We start from the raw sequence: 26,200 nt of genomic DNA, 5'->3' as shown, positions 1-26,200 counted from the left end.
AAATAAATTATATAGATATTTTATTTAAATAATATAATTTATAAAGGTAAAAATTAACTTATTATTTTATGGCCAAAATTCTTTGAACCAGGAACTTGTCATTCAACCACCTACATTAAATCTCATGCATTTGACCTCCTAAATTCACCTACATACATTCTAGCTCATGCATTTGGCCTCCTACATTCGGTTGCCTACATTCGACCTCATATATCAGGTCACATGCATTTCTGTATTCTACCATCTTCATTTGACCACTTGCATTTGGATTCGACCTCCTGCAATTTTGTGAATTGCATTTGCATTTGACATCCCATATTCGACCCCCCACATTAGGCAACCTGCATTTTGCGTCTTGGATATGGCCTCTTATATTTTAGCCTCCAAGATTCTGCCACCTGCATTTAGTCTTTTGTATTTGGCCTCCCCCATTGAGCCACCTCCATCCAGCCTCTTGTATTCAACCACTTGCATTTGGCCTAATTTCATTTGTCCTCCCACATTTGACCTCCTACATTTGTCCAGAAAAAAACTTTTGCAAGAAAGTTCTTGCAAAACAAGCTCCCATAATTCATGGCCAAACAGACCAATTAGACAAGGATCTGATAACCTAGAGTACAGAGTACAAGGCTAAGTGCGGCAGAAGATGAAATCTACAAAAGAAAAGACATCAGAGATAACATAATGTATACTCTCGAGACAATAAGTGATAGATCCAGGAGGTCATATATTTGTAGAAATCTATATGTAATTATAGCTTATACATCATATTTAGAAATTACACCTATATAGAGGGAGAAGTTAATGTAAAATGGGGCTTCTTCCTCCCCCGTGGGATAGCAATTAGAAGAGAGTTAATACAACATTTCCTTAATAAATGAAAAAAAAAATTGACAGCTATTAGAAAAGTTAATACAACTATTTCCCTTCTCTCTCTCTCTTCTCTCTCTCTTTCTTTCTCTCTCTCTCTCTTCTCTCTCTCTTTCTCTCTCCTTTTTTTATACTTTATTCCTAGAGTATGATTCCCTGATAAAAATGAATTCAAGAATCAAAAATGTGTGGTAAGCAAGGATTCTGCCACAAACAAGAAGACGAGTCACATAAGAAGATGAGCCACATAAGAAGTTGAACGAAATAATAGAAAAGTAACGAGTGACATATAATGCACTGGAGAGCCCATCTGAGAGAAAAACTAAATTCATCGGAATGACCCTTGCATTCATCCGGAAAAATATCTCCCCCAAAAGATTTCTCAAAAAAAAAAATCTTCATTGAAAGAGAAGAGTTATGATGGAGTAGAGCTACAAAACAAGAAAATCTCTCACAACCCACTCTCGTATCTTTAATTTAATCATTGTACTTATACTTAATACTTCTTCAATGTGTATATGATGAGTAATACCAACATTACTTGTTATATCGAATAAGTTCGCCAATAGCACTCAAGAAACTTGCCCCTCAAAAACAAGTTTGCTAAGAGTAAAAGAAAAAAATTGCTTCAATTTTAGACCCTACTCAACAGAATAGTCGAATGCTAGATACAACTTTGGAGAAACTCTTTCCGAACGATAGCTGATTCAAATAAAGGATGGAGTCAGTTAATCTAGAGATTGAAGGCCACGAGATCTTTGCCTTCATAAAGTTAAAAAATTATAACAACTACCCCATATAGAAGAGATACAACCCCCAGGTGAAGTATAGTCAAAATTTAATAAAACCTTATGAGTTTCTTTGTAACTGAGTTATATTGCAAGAAAAAAGTCAATCTATTTGCATAAAAGATTAAATTATTTATGATAATAAAAATGAGCTAGTAATCCATGAGACCACTCCCTGAAGATGAGCCAAAATAACCTCAGGTCAGAATCTTGTAGGTGCAGCTGAATTACCCTCATAATGATTCCCTATAAGAAAACTAAGAGCCCCCAGACAAACGGATAATCAACATAGAGAAACACACCACTCATCTTTACTTCAACAACTTTGACGCATATTTTGAAAAAATAATGGATCTAAAGGATCTTATTCTTTAGAGAGTGAATAAATACTTGTCTTATAGAAACAAGCAATGCATAATTTCATGTTTATCATTTGCTTAATTCTTTTGATGTTATATTTAAAAGTAATAAGAGAATCGGAGAACAAAACATATATGGCCAAAATCCCCTGAACCAGGAACTTGGGATCAGGCCGCCTATGTTTAGTCTTCTGTATTTGGCCTCCTATATTTAGCCTCCTGCAATCGACCACCTACATTCAACTTCCTACATATATTCAACCTCCTACATTCATCCTCCTAAATTTGGCCTCATGTTATTGACCTGTGTTCGGTCAGTAACATTCGAACTCATGTAATCAGCCTCCTACATTCGGTCACATGCATTTAGTAATTTATATTCGGCCTCCTACATTCTGCCACTTGCATTCAATTTCTTGCAATTAGCCTTCTGCATCTGGCCTCCTATATTCGATCTCCTTCATTCGACTACCTATATTTAACCTCCTCTATTCGTCCAAAAAAATAACTCTCGCAAGAGTGTTCTCCCAAAGCAACCTTCCCAAAATAGTTCTTTTAGAGAACTCATCCCTGACCAAACAGACGAACTAGACAATGGATGTAACAATCAGAGTACATAGAAGAAAGCTAAAACCAAGAGAAGATGATGTCAATAGAAGAAATGATAACAAACATAATATAATGTATACACCAGAGAAATTAAATGATAGATCCAGACACTCAGAAATTCCAAGAAATCTGTAGCTAATTATAATATATGGGGGAAGTTAAGATAAGAGGTGCTTCTTCCTCCCCCATGAGACGGTTATTAAAAGAGTTAATATAACCATTTCCCTACTCTCTCTCCCTCTCTTTCTCTCTCTTTTATTTTGTGTCAGTGTTCTCTCTTTCCATATGCTTCATTTCTTGAGTATAATTCATGGACAAGAAAGGATTTAACAATCATATATTAAATAATTTGCATCATATAGAAGCAAACTTTAGGTCATTCTCCATCACTGGTTGAAATGTTTGAGAAATCTCTTAAGAAATTGTAATATCATCTCATATCTTGCAAGTAATTATCATAATTATGATGATGAGCCAAATTTTAATCAATTCCATTTTCAGCAACCTACAAACCTATGTTTTATTGTTCCACCTTATCCAAAATGCATGCCTTAAGTTTTCAACAACAAAAAATTGCAAAAAAGTTTTAATGCAGATCCATAACTTTCTATTGAGGCAAATAAATTGCAATTTTAATTAATTTACCCAAAAATCGCATATTGCAACTTCGTTCTGCTGCAACATGAAAACTGCTACAGTGATTGTCTTTCGACACTTCATTCAGTTTTCTAGGTTTCTATAAAATGCAGACAAAGAATAGATAGGACCATGTTTACTCTAATAAAAGATTTCAACCTTCAAAACTGAACTTTAGAAATGTATATTATTCAGTTATTCTATTCTGTATTAGTTTTCCTTGTGTTAGGAAATGAGATGTAAGTAATATTATCCTCAGTAATTAACTTTTTCTTGAACTCCTAATAAATTCAATATAATATACAACCATTCACTCTATTCTAAATAGCAGAATTATTCAATTGTTTGGTTTCATGTAATTTACTTTTTGTATGAATGCGGCATTTATCCATTTAGGTCGATGTAAATATTTTATGTTTAACTAAGGTGACTGCTGGTAGAGGACTGAAACACATGTTTTTGGAACACATTTACAATCTATTTTAGTTTGAGAAACTTATTATTGTATATACAAATGTTTTTAAAACAAGTTTGTTTTCTATTTTCACTGGCATTTGATAGTGGTCATTGTATTCAAACTTTATGGTGAAAAAATTGAAATTTATTTATCTTTATGGTAATCTCTAATTGATTGTTACCATTCTTGTATTTTAGAATAAATAATCTAAACTGTACAAAGCCAAGTGACAAGATAGAGCATCAACTCATTTCATTTTTAAATCACCTCTAGTTTCTTATAAAAAGGACTGGCCCTTAAAATTTTAATTCACGACATCTACAAAGCATGGATAAAGAAATGCATGCCTGAGAAGTTGAAAACATAAGAAATCTTTCACGCTCAATTATTTTGGAGATAAATCGTAGCCATTTGTACAACTAAATTTACAGCTTCTAAGTTTCATATACTTAGATTACAGAAATTGTCCTTTAACAAATGCTCTGAATCCACTTTATGAGAAATTTTATTTTTTTAACATAGATTTGATTTGATAACATATATATGCACTTCATGAAAACAATAATTATAAGGTTAATCTTACAAACTTCTAGAGAATTACAAAATAATCATAACTATTCTAGAAAAATTTCAAGGAACACAACACAATTCATGACTCTAGATACTTATACATAATTCTATACTACCCTTAAACACCCATAATAATCTAGAAAGATCTAGTGACTTGCAAATTATTCATGAATTATATAGAATGCTTTAGAGAATTCAAAAAACTTGTTGAAAATTCTAGTAAAATAAAAAATCTTCTAGGAAATTCAAGAGCTTTTAAGATGAACCTAGGCTTGTGTAGAAACTTGTAGAACATAATGGTTCCATCCAAAATGATTCTGGAGGATCTTGTCATCCATGCTTACGATACACCCAAAGGAGTTCAGTGATCTCATTTATCATTACAAGGTCATGACATTCTCCCACACTTAAACTCATGATGCCCTCATCACACATTCACATTAGTGTAATGTTGGATATAATTTCTATAGTGTGACTGGTCATCCTCAAACTTATAGTTGTCTCCTAAGTTGAATAGTCCCTTCCAATTACTATTATCAATTTGTGGACTAATGACTGATAAATCTGCTTATTGGTTAAATTCCTCAGCTACCATAATTGGCGCCCTTAGTATTTGTTCCTTAACTACCACACTTGCCCCTCTTAAAAGTAGGTCCTCAGAAGACTCCATAAATGCGACAATTGAAAGTGTTGAGGGCTAGGATTATCTCCTTTGGTATGTCCTCTTCGGTCGTTGGCTTCTCATCAACCCCACTTAGTATAGCCAAGTAACTTTTTTCATCTCTCCTCGAGCCTTTCTTGAGTTGTATGACCAATAGCACCTTTGCTTCAAACTTGATGGCCTTTATTGTGGGTATTACACAAAGTCTTATCCCCGTTAAGATGTACTTAGTACTGGAAAAGGGAATAAGAAAAATTTGACATGGCAAGGAAGTCTAGTTAAAGCGCTACATTAAAGACGTCTAGTGCAACTACAAACAAATCTTAGTTACCCACCAATGTGCTTAAGGTGGTCTTCATCACACAAGTTATGCCTTGGATGGGCTTCATCATGAAGTTGATGGCCTTAATCATTGCGCATTCACCGACCATCTTCAGTCCCAATCTCTTGGTTTTCTCTATAAAGATGAAGTTATGTGTTGCTCTATGTCAACCAATGTTTTATATTCCTCCAATCAAGTGGGATGTGCACATCTTTGTCGATAAATACCCTTTGAGAAATTTTGAATAGCATCCCACATTGATCAACTTCCTTGTACATCCTGCCCCTTGTTCTTAAAAGGTGGGAGCCTGTGCGTTCAGTGCCACTGTTTTCAAGCACTCCATCATCCAAGGAGGACTACTAAGAAACAATTGTGCCTTGGAGTAGGCTAACTAGTATTTTCTTTTATGCTTGATCTTATCCCAGGATTTGAAGACATCTTGATGGTGGCAATCTCTTTTGTGGTTATCTTGATTAAGCTCTTCCCAACATTTTTTTTTTTTACCCCAGCCTTTCTTGTTGTCACTCTTCTTCTCCTTGAGCTTGGACAACTTCTAACAAGATTAATGAATTAGGCTTTCAGCAATAGCAATGATGCTCGCAAGGTCTTCTACACCATGATGTGTTAGCATTGTTTTTACCCATGTTTGGAACCCATCCATGAGAAAAAAAAAGATAGTAACTTTTTCATACATATCAAGGATTTCTAAAAGAATTTTAACTATTCAATTTTTCTTCGGAACATTAGAAAATGCTTAGAAATCATAGACTAAGAGGAGTGTGACAGAAAAATGTAAGAAACAACATGAGAAGAATTCTTCAGTTTTGAGTTCTATTCGTTTGAAAGTTTCCACACTTCACGAACATTTGAAGAACCATCAGCAACCTCAGCAAGCAATAAAGGTTTCATTTGACCTGAAGAAACAAACAACAGTTAAAAAGCATAGGCATTCAACCAACAATATTATTCTTAGCAGGCAAAAAGCAAACAAAACATGAGACAAAACATGAGACATTAAATTATAGGAGTTGATGAACAAAAAGAATCTGCCAATATGATGAGAATAACTAAAAACTGGGCATAGGCATTCATCCAGGTCCTTCAATTTTGGCTAGAAAAAGATGAAAGGTTAAATGCTTTTAAAAACATGAGGCCAGATGATAACATTTAGAATTAATGGGTCTGATGATCTTTAGTGAGGGAATTAAATATAACATACACTTCGCACATGACTTGCAACCATTGAACATGTAAAACCATAATTGAACTCCATTAAGTTCACATTTTTTTGCAGCGGATTAATTCAAAATATGGAATGAAAAATTAGGAAAATCAGAGCATTTGAATATTGTTATGAGCCTGCTGGTTTAACTACCAACTCACCATCTGCGGCAACCAAATTTATAAACTGCCTTGTTCCTCCACCAACCCCAAAGTAGTGCTTCTTTCCGGCAACATAAACAATTCCCTTAGAGGGGCACAGACACTGTAACATGTAGTTAAAATTTCATTATGCTAAAAACAACTTAAAATTTTATTCTAATAGTAGCAATAATAGTCAAGATTAAAAAATATTCAAGCACAAACCTTCTTAATAAGTTCATACAAGCTTTGGAGAGAAGACGGTGCATATACAGTTTCTGCCATCAAAATAATATCATAACCATCATTGGATACACCATTAGAGTAATCCTCATTTTGGCAGCCATCTTTGCTTCCATGAAGCAGCGAATGGTGCACCTCACTCCAGTCACCAGCAAAAAAGCAAACATTAGATGGCATATTGACTTCTGTATTTTTTCCAGAAGGTAGGCAGTATGGTGAATTTTCAGTCAGATTAGCTTTTACATTTGGAATAGTAAGAAACCGGAGCACTTCAGCATTGAAATCTTGAAAATGGATGGTAGAAGCACCCTTGTAGAAAGAAAGTAGGTAAATGTTAATCTAATTAAATGTGCATGTAAGAAAATTATAGATATTATTAAAATGGACCGGATAACATACCGTAAGTGCAGTAAAGATTCCAGGAAGGCCATGACCACATCCAAGCTGTAGGATTGATAAAGGAAATCAGCATTCCACAATTCAAAATTGCAACCAAAAGAATTTAAATCCAGAGCTCATAAAAGAAGAAATTTCTCCCGAAAGGAAAACCATATGAAAGAAGGTAATCAGGGAATGTGATGTATAAAGTCATTGAGTTTATTGTGCATATTTTCCACAATGCAGATAAACTGAACTATATTAGTTCTTAAAAAGCCTCAATGTATTTATTTATTCATTCAGAGCTTTTAGTAAGTTATTTTAGGATCTTGTTTGCAACTTAAAGCTATTTAAGAAGATATTGTGGCTTACCTCAACAAACTTTTGATGAATTTTTTAAATTTTGAAAGGAAGATAATAGCATTTTGTCTTATTAAGGCCTAAAGCTTATTATATCATTGGTATGATTTCCACGGAAATGAGATATTTTCCACCAAATCTCTTCCTTTTGAGATAATATTATTTCCTCATGGAGTTCATTTGTTTCCCTGTTATCCCTCTCTTTCCGTTTATATCAGTTAAAGCTTCTGAAAGGTTTCAATCCCAAGATATTTAGAGTTTATTCAATGCTAACTACTTATCTTTAAGAACAAGATGTGATCTCCAACCTACCAGAAGAAGTGTTAGTTGTATTGACCATATCGTTAAGACATTGTAGGAATCTCAAAACAATCAGTTAATTTATTTACAATTTTTTGCTTAAAGCAAAACCAAAGGATGGCAAAACATGTTTGCATCAATTTATTTTCTAATCGTTCAAGCTCTATACTTGCTAATTTCCTTCTCTCAATTTCTACTTTCTTAAAAAAAAAAATTGAAGAGATGTGGCTTATATCTCAAGTACATGACATCATAGATTACATCCTAGTTCACTCTATATATCAAGGGTCTCTTTGTCAAGGGAGAGTATAGGTTGTAATTTTATGTGTCATGTGTTATGCATGCATATTGCTACAGATTATCGGGTTATGCATTTTGATAACAAAAACTAGCATTCTTCAATCCCTTGATTGGTCCACCAGGACTGCAGAACTTAACCTTGAATAAAAGGAATCAATGCTGTAGATAAGATTTTGTGCTGGGCTATGCTCAGTAGCTCACAACATATCACTTCTTAAACTAAATCATTGGAATAAGTAAACACAATGATGTCATCAGCATTTGCTCTCCAAATACAGCTCCTTAAACTTGAGCATTGCCAAAGCACAATGAATAAAAGATTTAATAAAAAATTTCAAAAAACATATTTGCATACAAAAATTGACATGTGTGTCAAAAAATACCTATCTAATCTTCTATAAATCTATTTGAGAAAGTATATATTAAGGGAAAGAATCAAACATCTGGGATGTTGAAATAAATACTTAATCATTAGACACAACCGCATCCTTGCCAACGAGTCAGCTCTCCAAATCATTCCAAATACTACTACCAAGCATTTATTGTGCATTGTCAATCTTGAGATCCAACAACCGAAGTTTCAGTTGCTAAATATAATTTGATTTGAGGATATGTGGCTTTCAGTTCCCACCGCGTGGCACATAGTGCAAAAATCCTGGAGCAAAAATGACTTTGGCAATGGGGCTGATGTCCTGTACAGAAAAAGCAAAAGAACGTTCAAAGCTCTCCAATATTGGAGTAAGAACACGATGCAAAGTGTCAACAGCGGAAAACTTTCCTTGAAGCTGAAAAAAACTCCAAGAGAAAGAATGCTCCAGTGAGGGCCTCCAACCATCCGATGAGAACAATTTGAAGACTTAAGACAATGAGCTCAATTTTGCTCTCGCACATATTGCTTCTTGGTGGCAACAACGGGCCAAAATTTGTTGGCTTAATGAGGGGGGGACGTCAACTCTCGCTTTTTCATTCCATTGCTTTGCCACCGTATAAATACAATCGCATTAACCGTATCAACATTTCTGATGGCTGCTTCTCTCATGATCAAGAAGGCTTTGCGAATGCCTTCATGACTTAATTTTTGTTAAGAATTATAATAGGAAATAATTTATTCCTATAAAAAGTTATGAGGAATAAATTATTTACTTAATATAATGAGATATTTCATTTCCTATTTTATATTTATTTCCTTTGATTATGAATTATTTATTTTCCTATTTTTTTGTTATTTCTTATATCTCCTAATAAATAATATGAATTGATTATTGAAAATATTAGGTGATATATCTTTCCTTTCATATCATTTCCTTTTTATTATTTTTCCTATTTTAGGATTTTTGTAAGGATTATTTATACCCTCGTTCATATCAATGAAACAAGAAAGTATTCCGCATTATTCTAAATTTCAACATGGCATCGGAGCAAGGTTTCGTACCCTAGCCACCGGTCCTTTGAAAAATGTTGGACTCTGGATTCCCTTTCTGTCATCCTCTATGCAGGAAGGAAGGGACACTCATCTTGATATTTGAAATGACGAAGTTTTCTTCTTCTCCAAATCCCTAATTCCCCACCGCCTCATCAAGTTACAGAAGCCATGGAAAGAATCACAGAGATGTGCTCCGGAGAGTTCGATCTCGATGCTGCCTCGAAGTCCGAACTAGAGGTGCTATCCCTATCGCCGTCTCCGGGTCCGCGCATCCTCAAGATGTTCATCCCTGTGAATCTCCGTGGTCTAGACGACGCCCTGGGGACTACTCGCCACTGCATCGTCGGAGGTCTCCTGATGAATTCTGCCACAGTGCGCCCCAACTTGGTCTACAGTGTCGTGATTCTGCAATTGGTCTTCGACAGCACGGGTCCCCTCTAGCGTTCCATCCACGGTTTCAAAGGTTTCAGAATGATCCAGGGCACATACAATGTCCACGTTCTATTTCACCGCTGCGTCGGCCAAGTGTGGATGATGGTTATTTTGAACCAGATTTTAGGCACCCTCGCGAACCATGTTCAGGTCGTGGAATGTGAGGGAGAGGAGGTGGCAGATTTCGCAACTTCTCACCCCATACCTTTGGGAGAGGCGGCAAACCACACGAGAGGAATTGATTCAACCACACATATAATGTCCTCATATGAAGGAGAGTTTGTCCACATAAATGATCCAAATTTTTCACCAAGGGAAGGTGACTGGATATGCCAAAATCCGTCGTGCGGAAATCTAAATTTTGCACGACGAACTTACTGTAACAATTGCCACAAGTATCGATATGATGAACCATATAGATCGAGTCGCAGCCCTCACAAGGGCTATGTTAGCCCCCCTCCGCACCGTAGCTTTTAACCCAAGTTATCGATTTCACCCATTAATCGTGTTCCACGAAGAGATTTCAATGGATACAGATTTGAAAATAGGAAGGGTAGCTTCAGTTTTGAGGAGTATTGGCTCTTGCCTCTGTTCTCAGCGTCTCCTACTCCATCTCCGCCTCCCAATGCGGCTAATGCCTTGCTGGCTAGATTGCGATCAGAGACTCCTCCAATCAGCATACTGCAAACGATGATGGGGAATGACCATCTACATAGCACTCCTAACTTTTCGGATCCGACTAGAAGCTTGTTGCCACCGCCATAGCCTAGAAATGCACGGGTTGATGTTTTGGACGAATCTCCTTCTCTGAGGTCTTTCAGAAAGTCGAGGGATCTTACTTCACTTCTGTACACGGCTCCCAAGAAACCATGATGACAAAAAAACTTTGGAGTTTGGCCAGACATCACCACAAACCATCCAAAAAATTCCTGCGTTGTATCCTCCTATGCCGGCACCAGCGATAGGGCTCTAGCCAGGGCGACACCCGCAATGCCACCACCCGCCTCATCATCATCTAGCAGGAGATATCGCTGTCGTGGATAGAACAATGCCGACAAAATCCATCATCGGCCCTTCTGCAGTTTTTTTTTTTCCTGTCAAAGCGTCAGGGGTATTTTTTTATTCCCTGACCCAAGCGTTAAAGAGAGATCTGTTTCTAGCCGCCCTTTCTTCTACCGCTTTCTCTGTCAACAGAATTTACTGGGTGTGATTTACATGTTTTTTTCCGCATCCAACGACAACCGCGATCAACTAAAAGTTAGTTTTCCTGTAGGTTGTTTTTTTCCCTGCAAAACTCAAAATTCAGCCAAGACTGAATCCAACAAATTCAGCCAAGTCTAAATCTCTCTTCTACGTCGAAATATATGGCAGCCAAAACTCAAAATTCAGTCAAATATGAATCAAGCAAATTTAATCAAACATGAATCTCTCTTTTACGTCGAAACATATGACAGACAAAATACAAAATTCAGCCAAGCCAGAATCTAGCAAACTCGATAATCCAAACGACCAATTTTTCTTCACTACTGAGCAAGTTAGGAATTATTAGCATGCATTCCAAACTTGAGGGAGAGTATTAATTTCCTATTAAGAATTATAATAGGAAATAATTTATTCCTATAAAAAGTTATGAGAAATGAATTATTTCCTTAATATAAGAAGATATTTTCTTTTCTATTTTATATTTTTTTCTTTGATTGGGAATTATTTGTTTTACCATTTTATATTATTTCATATATCTCCTGATAATTAATATGAATTGATTATTGGAGATATTAGGAGATATATCTTTTCTTTCATATCATTTCTTTTTTATTATTTTTCCTATTATAGAATTCTTATAAGGGTTATTTATACTCTGGTTCATATCAATGAAACCATAAAGTATGTCATATTATTCTGAATTTCAACAATTTTTTTTTCCAAAAAGTGGCATCACACCCCCATACAACTTGATGGATGACCAAACCTGCAGCATTCCACACAAACACTCGTTGATTTCTCCAACCAGCTCATTGCGTTGATCGGTGATGAGGAGATTTGGAAGGCCATTAATGAGAAGGGACCCAACTGCTAAGGAATTAACGTAATCATCACCTCCTATAAATATTTTTGGCCCATCATTCATAGAGGTCCTAATGGCTACTCATGAATTATTTGCAACCAAGTGTATGCCTGACAGCTGCAAGAATTCTCTTGTTATTCTTGTTCCTAAAAAGACACCAATAGAGTCCCCGAATGTGTTTAGGCCTATCAGCCTTCGTGCTACTATTTATAAGGTGGTGGCCCAGATGCTTGTTAACAAGTTCAAAGGAACACTACCGTTCCTAATCTCCGAGGAGCAAGGCGCCTTTGTTCTTCACCGATATATCTCTAATCATTTCTTGGTGGCACAAGAGATAATAAATAAGCACAAACACTCAATGGCTAAAAGCAGCCTCATGACCATTAAGAACAATATGGAAGAAGCATATGACAAGATGAGTTGGCAAACTCTCCAAGGCATTCTCGATGGTTGGGGTTTCCGGAACTTGGATCCTAAATTGTGTAGAGAACCCTCCCTTTAATTTATGAATTAAAGGTAAACAATCACCCTGGATCAAGGTGGAGTGCGGTTTTCAACAAGGCTGCCTCGTATCACCATATTTATTTATTCTATGCTTGGAACTCCCATCTAAAGCTCTCTCCAAGCTAGTGAAGCATATTGACATCAAAATCAGTAAGAACCTCTCCCCCAAACACATATCACATATGTTATATGCTGACGACATCATTGTCTTCTCGGAAGCATCTATGTACGCAATCAAGACGCTTATGAAAATTGTGCGAGATTATTGCAATTGGACCGGCCGAAGGGACAATTCTGCAAAATCTGCTGTATTATTTAGTCGAGCCACCATCATTTGGAAAAAAGTGTCGCTTATTGGTTCCTAACCTTCAAAAAAAGTGGAAGGGCTTGATCACCTGGGTATCAAACTCGCTTTAAGGAAGCTCTCCAGAGCTGATTTCTCTAATTTCTTAGACAAAGCTCCTACCAAAATTAATGCGTGGGGTAATCACCAATCATCCCTAGCGGGTCGGGCCACGCTTCCTCCTTCCAACACCACAATCATACCACTTCAATCATCTGGAAGAATATATGTGAAGGTATGCAATTTCTACAGTCCATCACGAGATAGAAAATTGCCAACGGTGAAAGCCATTAACTACGCATGGATTTTTGATATGCCCATCAACAAGTGGCCTTGCCAGTGTGCATAAGCTGGAAGGTGAATGGGTTTCGAGCTCATTTAAAATGGCAGCTGAAAGCATAATGCCCTTGGATATTATTTTGGTAAGGATTTAATTGACAAGATTCAGCAAGTCCAAATTCATCGTGATCTTCATGAGCACCAGATTGAGCTCAATAATCTGCATTCTGCTCAATAATTTGTAATCCGCTGGCTTACGAGGCAACGCTTCCACAGCATGGGAACAACCATGAATGTCTTGCGAAGCTGCAATTGAACCCTCGGGAACATATGTTTTGGTGGAGTCTTTCCCAGGATTCCACCCCTGCTTGGTGTTGGCTTCCTAAAAGGAGCTAGCGGACACCCTTGCTTGCTCGTGGAGCTGCTCCAATGATGAAGACCAGGATCAACTTATTTCTAATTGTTTGTTGTTTTGCAGGGTCCAAGATGTTTTGCAAACTTAGGGAAACCCACTTACAACAATTTCTAGGAAGCTCTCAAGAATCTCAGCACTTTGAAGAGCTACAGAAGTGTTCATGCTCCTTGCTTCTGCTACACTATCCATCATTGTCGGCGGGCTCGCAATGGCAAGATTCACAACCGAAAGTACGGGACACCAACAATTATTGTTGCTACAGCAATCAAGACCCCCACTAAGACAAATATTTACCCATTTCGGGTTTACCCATTTCGGGGTAAATTGGATTCTTGCCCCCCCCCCCCCCCTACGAAGTGGCTAAAGATGAACGTCGACGGGGCACTTCTTCGTTCCAAGGTTGAGGGTACAGGAGCAATCATTAGGAATGATTTTGGTATAGGCATCATGGCTATGGGACAAAATTATGAACATTAGGATAGCTCCCAAGTTGAACTTCTGGCAGTGAAATCTCTCCAACTTTGCCAGCCATGGAAATTTGACCTTAAAGGTATTATCATCGAAGGGGACAATACAAACATTATGCAATTCCTTAGATTCTTCATCAAATAAGATGTTTGGAAGCTCCAACCACGACTTGGGATGGAGTGTGTCTTTATTTTGAACTTCAAACAAGCTCTATTTTTGAATATTTCTAGAGAATGTATTAGGGCTACCCATTTTTATGTCAAGCACACCCTTAGTGGTGTAATAGGGCTACCCATTTTTATGTCAAGCGCGCCCTTAGTGGTTCATTCTTTTTTATGCATATAGATGACGATCGGGAACTTTCCTCTATGCTTGTTGATGACAAGTCTCACTTTTGTACATCATAGATGCATACATGCATAGTTTTTGTACTTTTTTTATATATTAATGCAAATGCATATTTTCACAAAAAAAATCATTAATAATAATCCTATACTCATATAAATAACTAACAAAATTATGTGGTTGTCAAAAATATTATTAAGCTTTGTAAGGCATTATATCTGAACTCAAGATTGTTTAAATTGTTAAGTATGCCAACAATAAAAAAAAAGAAAATATGCCACATAAAGTTAGCAGCAATCATTATTCATTTTAACTCATAATATTCAACAGTTTTCCAATGATCATTTCATCATAAAAAAGGAAATAAAATTTACCACGTGTAATGAAAACAACTTTAAATTTGAAAATTTTGATATCTATCAAGCTAAACCCTATATTCGGCACATATTCAAGTCTGAATCCACACTTTAACATAGCTTCTTAAGTTTTGAGCAATGATCAGTATTGTAAATATTAACAAACTTAGATGCTTAATTCAAATTTATAAACATAGTATTTTTAACCTGTGAACATTCTACATGTTTTACTAGAAGAAGAGAGTTTTACTAATAATGTAGGAAAATTTTTGAACTTATAACCTAGTTTTGGTTTACGATCATAGTCAAGGAAGTTACTTTTTATCACTATTCCTTTGACAAAAGAACTAAACCTTCATACTCATCATACAAATGACCCCTATTTGAAACCAAGCAAATGTAGGAAAATGTATGGAGGGCATCACATTTTATCAAAAAACAATTATTTGAGAATCATTATTTAAAAAAGTACTTGTTGAGGTGGAGCCCGGTTCAGAAAAACGAAAAAAAAAATCAATAAATAACCGCTCCCACATTCCCGCGAGCTTCGCCTGCTTTCGGTCCTTCAGTTCGCGAAACAGAGAAGTCTCGCCTTCTTCAGTTCGCGAAACACAAAAGTCGCGCTTCCCATCTCTCTTGTTCGCAAAACAGAAGGCTTCCCTCCCTCCCGACGATCCGTCTCTCGCGAGGAACTCCTCTCCGATCTCCTCCCACGCCTCCTTCAGTTCGTGAAACCCACGCCTCCTTTGAAAGATTCTTCTTTCTTCTCGTGCTTGGCAGAAGGAAGAAGAAGATAGTGGAAGAAGAAGGTGCTCTTCTTGATTTCTTCTTATTGGCTTGCGGCAGAAGAGAAATAGGTTTTTCTCTTGTAAGTTTTTCTTTTTCTTCGGTGTATCTCGATTTAGAGAGCGAAGAGTGAAGAAGTGAGAGAAAGAGTTTGCTCTTGTAATTGGAGACGATCCACTGGTGTAAATTCCTCAATTAGTAAAATCTTCTGCAACTCCATGGATGTAGGCAGTTTGCCGAACTACATAAATCTGTGTGTTCTTTTCTGGTGTTGGTTTTCTTGTTCTATTTTTCACTTCGTCGTCGATCGTTTTTTTTTCTATCATATATACCACAACAACTGGTATTTGAGCCAATGACTGCGGATGAAGTGAAGATTTCAGGAATCAAAAAGTTTGATGTTACAGATTTTGGTTAATGGAGGATGCAGATAGAGAAGTACATCTATGGAAAGAAAGTTCATCTTCCGTTATTGGGGAAAAGACCTGAAAGAATGGAAAAAGCTGAATGGAATCTGTTGGATCGACATGTTCTGGGGGTTATTCGATTGACCCCGCTTCTTTCGCTTCTCACAATGGCGTCAAGGAGAGGACGACTGCAGATCTTATGACAGCCTTGTCAGGTATATATGAAAAGTCATCGGCGAATAAAAAGGTATATCTGGTGAAAAAGTTATTCAATTTGAAGATGGCGGAATGTACGCCTGTTGTACAACACCTGAATGATTTCAATACTATCACAAATCAATTATCGTCTGTGAAAATTGAATTTGATGATGAGATACATGCACTGATCTTATTGGTTTCATTGCCTAATAGCTGAAAAGCTATGAGAATGGTTGTCAGTAATTTTGCAGGTAAATCTAAATTGAAACACGAAGATATTCGTGATTTGATTTTGGCTGAGGTGGTGCGAAGGAAAGATTCTGACGAGATCTCAGGTTCGAGTTCGGCACTAAATGTTAATTTTAGAGGGAAATCACATAACAGGAACTCAAAAAGGGGACGATCAAAATCAAAGAATAGAAGCAGAAGCAAGTCAAGGTCTGATAAACAAGTAGCTTGTTGGAATTGTGACAAAACTGGCCACATAAAGAGGAACTGCAGGAATCCTAAGAAGAAGGAGAATGACAGTGCAAATGTGGTAACTGAAGAATCACAGGATGCAATACTGCTGGCAGTTCATAGTTATGTTGATGACTGGATGTTGAATTTAAGAGTTTCTTTCCATATAACTTTTCATCGGGAATTGATGTGAAATTATGTTGCAGGTGACTTTGGGAAAGTATATCTGGCAGATGGAGAAGCTATGAACGTGGTAAGAATGAGAGATATTGACATTGCACTTCCAAACAAGAACAAGTGGACTCTGCAAAAGGTCAAACACATTCATGAACTGAAGAACCTTATTTCTGTTGGGCAGCTTGATGAGTGTGGACATTCAGTATTTTTCTCGGATAGCACATGAAAGGTTACTAAAGGAGCACTGATACTAGCCCGGGGTAAGAAAACAGGTACGGTATATATGACCACTGGTTTATATAACAGTGTTGATACTACTGTTGCAGAGAGCACAACAGAGTTGTGGCATTGCAAACTTGGTCAAATGAGTCAAAGAGGTATGAAGGAACTTCAGTCCAAAGGCAAGCTACCAGAACTCAAGTCAGTTGATCTCGGCATCTGTGAAAATTGCATTATGGGAAAGAAGAGAAAGGTCGGTTTCTTGAAAAGTAACAGGAAGCCAAAGGCAGGAAAACTGAATCTTGTACACACAGATGTGTAGAGACATTCTCCAGTGGCATGTCTTGGATGCTCTCGTTACTACGTCACATTAATTGATAATCATAATAGAAAGATATGAGTTTATTCCTTGAAGTATAAATCTGATGTATTCAGTGTGTTCAAGACTTGGAAGGGGCTATGGTTGAGACAGAGACATGCTTAAAGCTGAAATGTCTGAGGTTTGATAATGGTGGAGAGTACATTGATGGTGCGTTCAAGGAGTATTGTGCAGCTCAGAAAAGCAGAATAGAGAAGACCACCCTAGGGACACCACAGCAAAATGGTGTTGCAGAGCGCATGAGCAGGACCATTAATGTGCGGGCTAGAAGCATGAGATTGCACGTCGGACTACCACCTACTTTCTGGGCAGAAGCGGTCAGTACTGCAGTTTATTTGATCAACAGAGGACCATCTGTTCCATTAAACTGTGAATTATCTGAAGAAGTCTGGAGTGGAAAAGAAGTAAAATTTTCTCACCTTAAGACTTTTGATTGTCTTTCTTATATTCTCATTAATCCTGATGCTCGAAGTAAGCTTGAGGTTATGTCAAAGAAATGTTATTTCATTGGCTATGAGACGAGGCATATGGGTATCGTTCCTGGGATGATCAGGGTCGGAAAATCATAAGGAGCAGGAACATGATTTTCAATGAGAAGGTTATGTACAAGGACAAATCCAGTACAGTTTCTGAAACAACACTGCAGGAATCTGAGTTGATAAGATTTGACAATTTACCAGAGGTCACAGTGCAAGACAGAGATGCAGATGACGAGGAGAGTGGACCGAGGCATCCAATCCTATTGTTCCACAGTCAGTTTCAGAGCAGTCTACCCCTACAGTTGCACCCTACAGTTGCCAGTTCGCAGGTCAGAAAGAGCTAGACGTTCTCCACAATGTTATTCTCCAACTTTAAACTATATTTTGTTGACAGATGGTGGAGAATCTCAAAGTTACGAAAAAATCTTGTAAGATAAAAATTCGAGCAAGTGAATTTTCTTATTATATTTTTCACTTCGTCGTCGATCTTTCTTTTTCTATCATATATACAACAACAGTATTCAAGACATGCGCCTTCAATTGTGTATCCAATCGAGATTTAGGAGTGCCATAAGCTATAATCCTAGCTAGTGCGGGCGACACTTGTGCCTTTTAGTGACGAGGCATATGCATCAAGGTGCTTCATCCAACTCCTTATTTTCTTAATTATATATTTATATTATTAATAAATTTTATCTAATATTATACTCTTACACATGCACACATGCACACATGACACAACACAGCTAGTCATCACAAAAGATTAGGCTTCAAACCTTGTCTGTATCAAGCGTTAAACTCCTGACCCTCACAAATTGCAGATACTAATTTGATAAGAATCAATCGAATCGAAGCGATAGCATCATCGTTGGCCGGAATAGAAATATCCGCAAGATCTGGATCACAATTTGTATCGATTAAACAAATCGTCGGAATACCCAAAATGACGCATTCTCGAAGAACCGTATATTCTTCTTGTTGATCCACAATAATTACAATATCGAGCAATCCCGTTATATATTTGATCCCGCCAAGATATGCTTACCAAGTAGATATATAGTCCATTTGCCAAAGCTTAGGAGCTTCGAGTTTCCAAAGCATCCCTATCGAGCTTCGACTTCTTCTCCGTCGTCATTGAAGTTTTCCTCTTCCACGTCTTCATCTTCGCCTTCTCCACAACTTCCTCTTTATGAGCTTCATTTTCTTTAAGGAATTTTTGGTTGAATAAAAAATTTTTTTTTTGAGTTTATCTTATAGAATTCTTAATATTTTCTTTTGTATAATTTTTTTCTATATTACTTTGTTAAAACTATATTTATGTTTTTGATTATTTGAAAAAGAATTTGTGTTCTCTTGTGATATGATTATCTTTATATATTTGGTTTAGGATTTATGAGTAATTTTTATTTAACTTTTGTTGTTTTGTGAAAATTTTATTAATTTTACTGACTAAATTTGTTTTCATTTACAAGCATTTTTTCAAATTAATTTAAATAAGCAGTCGAGTATATGATCACTTCATGGGTTACTTTGAAATGCACTGCTTTGTTTAAGCGTTTTTGATGTGCTAAGATATATTTTTCGTGTGTATTTGTGTGCCTAATGTTTGGAAGTAACTAGCAAACACTAGTTTTCCCAAATAATTAATAGTACTTGCCAAAACTTGCTTAATAGCTAGTTTGTAATTTCATATGTTTCAAGAAAAGGTGGAAGTTGTGATACTAAATTAGATTCATGATAAAATTATTTGATAAGTTGCGATGTTAATTTGATACAATGTAAAACATCTAAGCTAGTCCTTATTCATTTCAATTATTTCTAGGCTCGTAATTTTTTAATAGGGTTAATCAGAGAGATTGTAAGTTTAGCATGGAATTTTGTTTTAAAAATTTGTGCACGCTAGATTTATAATGCTAATTAGGTATAGCATTACGTATGGGTCTAAATACAAAAGTTTCGCATGTTTCATTTATGATTATTTCATTTGTAATTATTTTTTTCTTCATATATGCGTACTTCTCTATTCCATAATGACTAAATTATTAATTTCATTATCATTCCATTATATGATATCATTATTATTTTTTTCAATTAGAATGGATAATAGGACAAGGAGAAAATATCAAAGTTGAAAATATGATACTCAAGTTAAAATGCCAAAGAAGATGCAAATAATAGATAAACTTGAAATATAAATTTCATGATAAGAAAATTATTGGAGACTCAGGCTCTGTTTGGCGTAGCTGCAGCTGCGTTGTCCCAGGAAGTAGCTGTGGGGAAGCAGCTGCGGGGAAACTGGCTGTCTGTTTGGTAAGCTGTGTGAAACCAGCTGTCAGATAGTTGTTTATGGAGAAAAGATCATACTGCTCCTGTTTGGTAAAACTGTTTAAAAAAAGAGTATAACAATCATTTTTTTGGAACTTTAGTAAGCCCCCAAAGTGCTTATAACTTATGTTTATGAATAAGAACACATATGCAACACAATCTTATGAATTTACATATCTAACACATAAACTTTGAAGTTTTACGAATATTTGCATATTATTTTGGACGTCTTACAAAAGAATTGAGTCGCATAAATGTAATGAAGTTAAATGTAGTGTTTGATATGTAAATATGTGAAATTAATTATGGTTTATATACATATCACACAATTCTTATATATACAGCACACTAATTTACTCATTGAGCGGTGAATAAAAATAAACTGAATTTTGTGTTACTTCCTACTGCCATTACTGAATTCCTGTATTCTAACTACATGATGAAGGTTTAACATTAGTATATATACACATCCTCATCAATCATGTAGGCCACAAAGGTCTGCATAAAGATGGCCTGCATATATTAGAGCAACCGAACTTTCAAAGTGTTAAGTATGTAAACAAGGTCTGCATAGAGATGGCCAATTTAAAGTGCTAAATATGTAATTATAAAAAAAAACAAGAACCAACTTATTCACTGGTGCTTATTTCAAACCCAAAATCTTGAATAAATAAATCCAATCTATTGCAGTAGAAAAAAAAAAAGCTCCATAGATTAAAGATGATATCGTGAAACAGGGAACCTGGAAGGAACAAATTATCTCCACCACATTGAAAAATCCAGTGATCAAGAAATCTCTACACGATCATATTAAATTTTTTTTGAAAAATCTTAAAATTGGTTTAAAAAAACGTTATGGCTTCATTGCCTACATCTTGTTCCACGCCATTTGTTTTTTTCAAAATCACGCCTCCAATATCATTCCAGAAATTGATATTGAAGAATTTATTGTGATATTTTTAAACTAACAAAACACAAATATGTCAAAGTTTTCAATAAGTGACACAAAAATATTAATTTCAAATTTTCTCATTTATAGTGAGATCTAAGGACCATCATCTACACCTAACATCAATTAAAAAGATAACTAATTTGTTGCTACTTACACAGGGATGTAAATACGTTAAAGAGATTGTCTTTAACGTGAAGGCGATAGATGTCTCCTCATCAACTGTCCTCCAATAATGTTATCAATTCGCGATCACTTCCATTTTTCTTCAAGCGATGTTTCTCTTGAAGCTGAAATTTTCTCATCAAGCTGAATAACATCAATTCCAATGTATTTACACATCTAGCACCAAAAATTATTTTTTTTTTACATGTATACCACCCAAATCTCTCATACCACTTAAAAAAATATACTTTCATGCATAGATTGGTGGTATGCATGTGAAAATTGAATTATGCTAAAATTCAATTGAATCAGTTCCCAAGCTCTTTAAGTATACATTACTTGTCCCCTTGCTTGAATTCCACATGCATCCTATTTGCATTAAAGAGAATAATAATTATCATAAATTAACAATCTACGCTAAGTAAAAACCTTTATTTGATTCAAGAAAATCAGGCAAATGGCTTCCCAGCTGCAAAACCCGTCCAAGCTGCCATGGCCCAATCATCAGAAATTAGCTTAACAGAACTTCAATCACAGATGAACCCAGGTAAGCCATTTTCCATGTGTAAACAAAGAGTTGAGATAGTTTTCATTGAAAGAGCTTCCATTAGAGACCCAGAAACTAATGTGCTTTATTTGCAAATTAAAGCATCAATAATGTATTAATACATGCCACTCGACTTCAATCCACCATCTTACTTTCTTGGTAAACAAATCATAGCTCAAACCACTAGAAACGTGAATCATAAACTGCTTGATGGTCAATAAAAATGGATTAACGTAAAAAAATTGTATAACTGTTTCCACACCCTTGCAGTTTTTCAGCTACCACTCTTGATTCTGAAAAATGCATAAGCCGCTTGACAGTGACTTCCAAATGCTCAAACGCATACTTCACTATAAGTACCCTCCATTATCAAGTAGGGAGAAGAGAAGAAACATAAAAACCACATGCTTAACATAACAAATAAATTGCAAATAAATATCCCAGCTAAAATCTAGCTCATTCATCAATGCAGAAATCAACAATGCAGTGTACTGATAATAAATAAATATCCCAGTTAAGTTATCAATTCGCGATCACTTCCATTTTTCTTCAAGCGATGTTTCTCTTGAAGCTGAAATTTTCTAGCGAACTCTGTCTCGTTTGGGCTACATGCACAGTTCCTCGTTGCAACCACTCCCCCAAACATGCGGTCGAGTTTCTCCTCTAATTCAGACTCAATTCCAGAAAGTTTAAACTTCTTTGCAACAGACACCACCTACACAGAAATTGATAGACATCTAATTAGAAGAAAATATAATGTTACAAAATGAAGAAGATTACAAACAAAACTCACTGCAAGTCTTTCAGCCCACCATTTCTCAGGTGCATCAACTGTTTGCTTCACTGGATCCCATCCAAGACCGGTAGAACTTTTTTTCAATTCCTTCCAAAATTTTCATTCCTTTTTCATTTGACCTCACTTGTTCTTCATTTGCAACATGTCGTATTCCCTGCCTGTACATTCCTTGAAATTTTTTATATTATTTTGCCACCCTTCTTTATTGAAATGGGTCGTATGTCTATTTCCCCGTTCAATCTCTTTAAGACAAAGATCACAAAATATTATTTTTGTATCTTTTTCCCATAATGCGGGTGTAGCAACCTCTTTAGGCTTACTATTCATGTTATTACTATAACAAAACAAAATCATGAAAAACAACAGTAAAATCAATTAGAAAGCTTAAAAAGTCAAGTTTAGGTGTTAGATATGTAAATGCATATGAATTGGGAGGCAAAAAAAAATTGTTGTACAGTAAAAATCGAAAAAAATGAGAAACTCTTGCAAGCCAACCTCCCCCATGACAAAACAACAGGAAACACATGGTGCAACAAAAAATGCCACTTTGAGTAACAATTCCAACTCCCTTGTATGATTTCCATTCATTAACAGTTTTTGCCTTCTCAAATAATTTTGCAGTGCAAGGCTCTCTAGCATCATTCACATTTTTCAAAAAATGTATTTTTAATATGTGCAACTCGCTCATATGTTCCAACTCCCCAATTCTAAAACCATTCTCAAATAATATTTATGGGAAATTTCTGTTAATGCAAGGAAAATTTATTGGAATTTGTTGAATGAAAATGTTTATGGTTTTGTCTATAGTGGAGAGAAACTTCCTACATGTTGGAAAGATTTTAAAAAAATTAAGCTATCTGATCATGTGAATACTACACATTGTCAATCTGAAGACAGCCCTAACAATAGTGCCAGCAGTGCAATCGGTTCTTTAGAAATCAAGTTCAAATCAACAAGGATTTTAGATATAATAAAATGCATCATTCTTCGTTCTTTTTTAGATCGCCATAATTATAATAAAAGTACAAGAAAACATAGAGAAAATGTATATAACAGTTAGGAAAAAAATCCAGAACGTGCTTTCTCAATAAAAAAGAAAGATTTGCATGCATACCACTCAATTATAATGTTTTCACATATTTAAAGCCTGAACTTCAATTTTTACATACATACCAACTTACATATGTATGGAATGGTGTATTTCAATTTAAAAAAACAGTGAATCAGTGATATTTTTCAAATGATATGAAAGACTTTAGTCGTATAAATTTGTTAGATATGCAAATACATAGGAATTGGGTGATAGGGCAAGGTTTATCATTCCGTGGCCATGATGAATCATCCGAATCAATTAATCATGTATTTTTTTTGGAACTGCTTCAATGAAGAAATGCAAAAAGTTACATACGCAGAGAGACGAAGCAGAAAGAACTCTAACCCACAAATCATCCATAGAACTCAAAAGAAACAAGCTTCCACAGCTATTACTCTACTTATAAAGAAGCTAAAATGAAGCAAAATAAACGTAATACTCTACTTATAGCGAGGCGAGATGGCGAGGAGGGTCGGAAGAAGAACGAGCAACGAGGGCGGGAAGGCGCGGGATTCGGTCTGGGTCGAGGAGGAAGAACGCGGAGGAAGGCGTGAGATTCAGTCTGGGTCGAGGAGGAAGAGAAAGGTGCAAATCACCTTGTCGTGTGAAGCCGGCGATGCCGAGAACGGGAGACAGCCGAGGGAGAAGCGGGAGCTCTTCTGCTAATCGGTCCTGGTCGGCGAGGCGGGATGGCGAGGAGGGCGGGAAGAAGAATGGGCAACGAGGGCGGGAAGGCGCGGGATTCGGTCTGGCTCGAGGACGAAGAACGAGAGAGGTTTTTTGCGAGGGCAAAAATATCCTTTTTCAGAGACGAAGCTGTATCGCGGGGTGATTCCCGCTTTTCTCCGGCTTTAGCTTCCCTCTGCCGCGACGCTGCGAGCCAAACAACCCTTTTTCGCGATTGGGGACCACGAAGCCGCAAAAAAGCGGGCCCAAACGGACCCTTAATGATCAATTGGCATGCACATATGTAAAAATTGGAGCACGTGAGAAAGTGTCATATGAAGTCAAAAAGAAATTTGTTGAATTTTTAAGAAAATGTATATCATCTTGAAAGAAACAACATAAGAAAATATGAAAAAGATAATTGGGAATACATCTTATTTTGATTCTTAATATGATAGTTCTAGTAGTAGAAGTCCTTTATTTTCTTCTGATATAAGAACTCAATGACAAATGAATACATTTATTGTGAATGAGGACGAAGATGTGAATATCAACTCTCAAATAATTCTTTCTGTATCTTTTATTGAAGAACACAAATAGAGTTTGTTTAGAAATTACAAGTTCATTTTATAGGAATAATTAGGAACCATTCATATATTAATATGCTTCACTCTGTTGGGAACTATGAGAGAGGAATAGATGTAGGAGCTGCGAATTTGAATGTTAAATGAGGGCATTAGAATAACGTCAAAAATGATTAATGAAGTGAAAAATATGTGACTTACGATAGAAGTTATAAGAATATCAAATTATTGGTCAGATATAGATAAAGAAGTATAATAAATTATTTTGTTAACCCTTATAGGATGGTATTTATGAAATCCTAATGCATTGTTCTTTGTAAAAGATGTATAATTGCTTTTAAAATGCTTGATAAAGTTGTTGAGGAAGAAGGTGAGGAAAGCTTAGTAGTTCAAATTATTACGAATAATACAAGTGCCTATAAGGCCCTCAGGAGGTTGTTAATCGATAAAAATAAACACCTATATTAGACTCAATATGCACCTCAGTCATAATTTAATATTTGAAAAAATGGGCCAGTTGTTGCATATAAATATGTTTTATTCAGAGAAAAAATAGTGAACATATTTATTTACAATCACACTTGGATATTAAGTTTAATGAAAAAAATTAATCATATGTTAATTTACAAAGATGTGGATTATGCAATTTAACATACGTGCCTCAAACACCTATGATCTGTCAAAAATTACAAAGAAGTTAGCAAGCTAATACATGTCAGACCCAAACCATCCCCTTCAATCAAAACATTAAAAGCATCACAAAAAACATTAGACACAACAATTTGTGACTTGGCGGCATCTAATCTAGCAAGATAGTCAGTTGGTTTATTAGCCTCCCTAAAGATACGATTCAATCTAACATTGAAATAAGGTAGCAACTTTGAAATCTTTCTCCAAGGGATAATGTTTGCCAACAAAGCATCCTCTCCCTAGTGCAGTAAAGAAAGGTATCAAAAGAATCCAGCTCAATCAACAAATAGGTAATTTGTAGCTCCTTTGGAATGAGAAAGCAGTATAAGACAGTAGCCAGTTCAAGATATATATATATATATATATATATATATATATATTACTTTTTGATGATCCTTGATGGTTTTCTGATGTTGTATCACCATTTCTTCCTGCT

General features: G+C 35.9%; 1 protein-coding gene across 1 annotated transcript in view; it reads right to left on the bottom strand.

Moving 5' to 3' along the window:
• Positions 1-5,986: 5,986 nt before the first annotated feature.
• The window catches only part of LOC110038671 (histidine protein methyltransferase 1 homolog), a 28,023-nt gene continuing 7,809 nt past the window's right edge, over positions 5,987-26,200 (bottom strand). The window contains exons 7-10 of the mRNA XM_020743565.1: positions 7,277-7,321; positions 6,860-7,186; positions 6,656-6,758; positions 5,987-6,186 (exon numbers count right to left, since the gene is read on the bottom strand). Coding sequence (XP_020599224.1) covers positions 6,104-6,186; positions 6,656-6,758; positions 6,860-7,186; positions 7,277-7,321 — 558 coding nt within the window. The 3' untranslated portion in view covers positions 5,987-6,103. The remainder of the gene's footprint in view (positions 6,187-6,655; positions 6,759-6,859; positions 7,187-7,276; positions 7,322-26,200) is intronic.

The sequence above is a fragment of the Phalaenopsis equestris genome, unplaced genomic scaffold (assembly GCF_001263595.1).
Source record: "Phalaenopsis equestris unplaced genomic scaffold, ASM126359v1 Scaffold233467, whole genome shotgun sequence".
Classification (NCBI taxonomy): domain Eukaryota; kingdom Viridiplantae; phylum Streptophyta; class Magnoliopsida; order Asparagales; family Orchidaceae; genus Phalaenopsis; species Phalaenopsis equestris.
The sequence above is the reverse complement of the archived record's forward strand: the minus strand, read 5'-3'. Positions and strand labels throughout refer to the sequence as shown.